Genomic DNA, 3,880 nt, shown 5'->3' on the forward strand with positions numbered 1-3,880 from the left:
GGTTACGCCACCCTGAACGTGCCCGATCCCGTCTGATCTTGGAGGCTAAGCAGGGTCGGGCCTGGTTAGTACTTGGATGGGAGACCACCTAGGAAGACTGGGTGCTGTAGGTGTAAAAAAAATAAATGTAAAAGAATTGAAAACAGAATCTTGAAGAGACATTTGTACACTCATGTCCACTGCAGCATTATTCACAATAGCCAAGATGTAGCAGCAAACAGAATGCCCACTGACAGATGAATGGATAAGAAAATGTGCTATATACACACATACAATGGAATTTTATTCAGTCTTTAAAAAGAAAGAAATCCTGTCATATGCTACAACACAGATGAACCCTGAGGACATAATGCTAAGTGAGACAAGCCAATGACAAAAAGACGAATGTCGAACGACTCTACTTTTATGACGTATCTACAAGAATCAAACTCACAGAAACAGAAAGAGGAATGGTGGTCCCCAGGGCCCGGGGGGGTGGCAGAAATGGTGTGCGGTTTGTTCGATGGCTACAGTTTCAGTCAGGCAGCACGAAACAGTTCTAGAGATCCGCTGTGTATACACTTCATACCGTACTGTACACTTAAGATTTGTTAAGAAGGTAAATTTATGCCCCGTGTTTTTACTACTAGAAAGAAGTACGTGCCTCTGCTTTGCGCCATATCTTCCAGTCAAGCAGCAGCGCCTCGAGCAGCTTAACGTCGTGGATTATGGCATTCGACTCCACGTCCAGCTTGAACTCTCCGTTCTCACTGATGTGAAGAATATCTTCACCACAGCAACCTTCAAGAAGGGTCTACGGAAAATCAGCATTAACCCATTAATCGACTAATCCCTAAATTTAACAGAAACATTAAGCTTTCGATCTCGGCAATCATGACAGTGAATTTAAAGGAAAACCGGTAAGTCGAAATGTCACAAAGTAGCTTTGTTTTGCAAAACAATTGAAACGATTAGAAAAACACAAACTTTTAAATGTTTACAATACTCAGTTTCAAACATGAGGTAAAATAAATCCCATTATTTTTATTTTTTCAATTCGATGCATCTTTTAGGCTTCGAAACCTTTCCCAAAAAGTGGCAAGGGTCCCTGCCACCAAAGCACAGATCCTGACGGCTTAAGGAGCTGAGGGCAGGGCACAGGCAGGGGCATCGTCTTCTGCTGGAGTTGGAACACTGTTCAAGCGTAAGATGACGCGGACATGGCTTTAAGAAAGACCTGTGTGGCGCCACGACCGCGTGGAAGTGGCGGAGCTCGGGGTGTCAGAGAGCCGGGCTCTGGCCCTCACGGTGCGGCCACAGCAAACAGCGCTGTCTGTGTCTCGAGGGTCTCAGCTCCACCACCTTCAGGGGGAGCGGCTGGCGCGGGAGACGCCTCTGGGCCCGGCCAGACCTAAAACTCTGTGAGTCTGTTTTTTTCTCTTACTTTCCTAAAATGCTTTCAAGAAAATTAAAATGTAATTATTTAAACGATGGAAAATGAGGAACGACGACATCTAAAGTGCTGCCACTAACGTGGCTTCGTACATGAAAACACACAGAAAAGTGAAAAAGGAGGTGGCAAAAAATAGAAGGAAAACCTATAAGTAAACAAGGGTCACGGAAATAACCTATTTTTTATGGCATCTTAAAATAAAAACATTTTTAGCCCTTGTCCAAAAAAAAATGGAAAAAAACAGAAGAGTACCTTAGTTTGATTAAATTTACACAATTGAGGTTCCTTCATTTTCCCCAAGAATAACTAAAACACAAACTCTGACCGGAAGAGTTTAATAAAGAGAGAAGCATCACCGCACACGAAACCACGAGAAGTTTTATGAGGACGAACCTTCAACACGTGGAAGCCGACGGTGCATTTCTGTTTGATCAACACCTGATGAATCATAGAAAGCCCATTACAGTTTTCTAATTCATGTATTCTCTGTTGGTTGTATTTAACTAATGAGAGTATAATTCTTAGTGCCAATGCCTGAGTTTCTTCACAGCTACTGAGTTCTACAACCTAAAACAAACAAACAAAAAATGAATATTTTTTTCTAATTTGAGAGTAAAAATTTCATGTGATTATCTATCACTACCTAATATCAATCCATAAGTTTCATTTGAAAGCTTATTTTTTTATTGCTCACACTTGCTTTGTAATTTAAGAATTATAAACAAAAGGAGACATAAATTCCATGCTCTTTAGTCTCTTAAATATGCAACAAATGAACTAAAGTTAAATATGCAACAAATGAACTGACTACCTTAGAAGTCAGCAGAATTTTATTAGTGATCTGAAATGTCAGCAAAACGCCTCAAATTTCTGATAATGAATCAATCAACAAATTATTTTCTATACTTATTTGTTAACCCTTATTTTCCCCATAATCTGGAACAATCACGGGAAAAACAAGTTTCACAAACCTTCTTTTAACGAATACAATTCTCCTATATTGTCACTCACTACGGTATGTACCTTTCTCATTGGCAAATTTAATCTTATAATTTAACATTTAATTGTTCTAATTACATTTCTGGACAATGAAAAACTTCTAAAATCTTCATAAATTACAAGAAAGCTTGGGGACACCTTAAACGTGTAATTTTTTACCTTAAAAGATTAACAAAGTTGACGTACAGCTTTTCTTGTAATCAAAAAGAAATGCTAAAATTTATCAATAAACAGTTTCTCTTTAGATAAAACTATAACCAACGATTCTTACCCTAGCGAAGAGAAAAACAAATATCCCAGTCCCCCCAATCTCGTGCAGAATGCCTTGAATAGTCTGACATTGAGTAGGGCGGAGATTCTTTAGATGATGAGGTTCTAATAAGATGCTCTGGACTTCTTTTGAGCTGAAGGGTCTTTGGGAGAGTTGGGTTTTCGCTTGACCTTTCAGTCTGATGACTGGCTCATAGATGGTGTACTGAGCAGGACAGTATGTTGTATAAACAACTGAAAGACTTTCCTGAAACACAAAGATTTTCCTTCAGTAACTAAACACAGCCTAAAGTTATCAACTAGCAAATGAATATTCCAAAGTAAAAAGACACCCATCAAATCATTTTCTTTGTTTTAAAAAAAGACACATTACACTAAACAAAAATGAACGTGAGAAGCAAGGTGGTTCCCCACAAAGGAAAAGATCAGTTTCATTTCTGTGGTCAACATTGAACCCCACACCAAAGCTGAGACATTCCAGCTTCGATCATTTTAGAATAAACAAGAAAGTATACTTACTCTTACCACTAACAACAGCTAAACCTTACAGTACACCCACTACATACCAGGCACTGTTCTATGAATGTAAATATTAACCAATCTCCACGCCCCTAGGAGATGAGAACTCTGGAGCAATGTTTTCCTTATTCCTCCTGTGTAGAGGGTAGTTTCCAGTAGCCCCTGGCTCCCCATCAAGCTTCTATTAACTACAGCAGCCCCCCATATCTGTGGGGACACGGTCCAAGACCCCCAGTGGATGCCTGTAACCACAGACTGTACCGAATCCTATAGACTATTTCTTCCTACACATTCGTACCTATGATAAAGTTTAATTTCTAAATTAGGCATAGCAAGAGATTAATGACAGTAACTACTAATAAAATAGAACACTTATAACTATACTGCGATAAAAGTTATGTGAATGGCTTTGGGGCCATTATTAAGCAAAATGAGGTCGACTTGAATACAAACACTGCAATACTGCAAGGGTCAATCTGATCACCTAGATCAGTGGTCCCCAAACTTTGTGGCACCAGGGACCGGTGCTCCTATGAGAATCTAACATCTGATGATCTGAGGTGGGGCTGAGGCGGTGATGCCAGCGCTGGGGAGTGGCTGCGGATACAGATGAAGCTTCGCTCACTCACCTCCTGCTGTGCAATCCGATTCCTAACAGGC

The 3,880-nt window shown here is 40.0% G+C and overlaps 1 protein-coding gene and 1 pseudogene across 1 annotated transcript in view; one reads left to right on the forward strand and one right to left on the reverse strand.

Moving 5' to 3' along the window:
- Positions 1-113, forward strand: LOC111729765 (annotated as a pseudogene).
- LYST (lysosomal trafficking regulator) overlaps positions 1-3,880 on the reverse strand; it is a 134,470-nt gene that overhangs the window by 81,925 nt on the left and 48,665 nt on the right. The window contains exons 16-18 of the mRNA XM_023520819.1: positions 2,703-2,948; positions 1,826-1,999; positions 644-793 (exon numbers count right to left, since the gene is read on the reverse strand). Coding sequence (XP_023376587.1) covers positions 644-793; positions 1,826-1,999; positions 2,703-2,948 — 570 coding nt within the window. The remainder of the gene's footprint in view (positions 1-643; positions 794-1,825; positions 2,000-2,702; positions 2,949-3,880) is intronic.

Source organism: Pteropus vampyrus, unplaced genomic scaffold, assembly GCF_000151845.1.
Source record: "Pteropus vampyrus isolate Shadow unplaced genomic scaffold, Pvam_2.0 Scaffold279, whole genome shotgun sequence".
Taxonomy (NCBI): domain Eukaryota; kingdom Metazoa; phylum Chordata; class Mammalia; order Chiroptera; family Pteropodidae; genus Pteropus; species Pteropus vampyrus.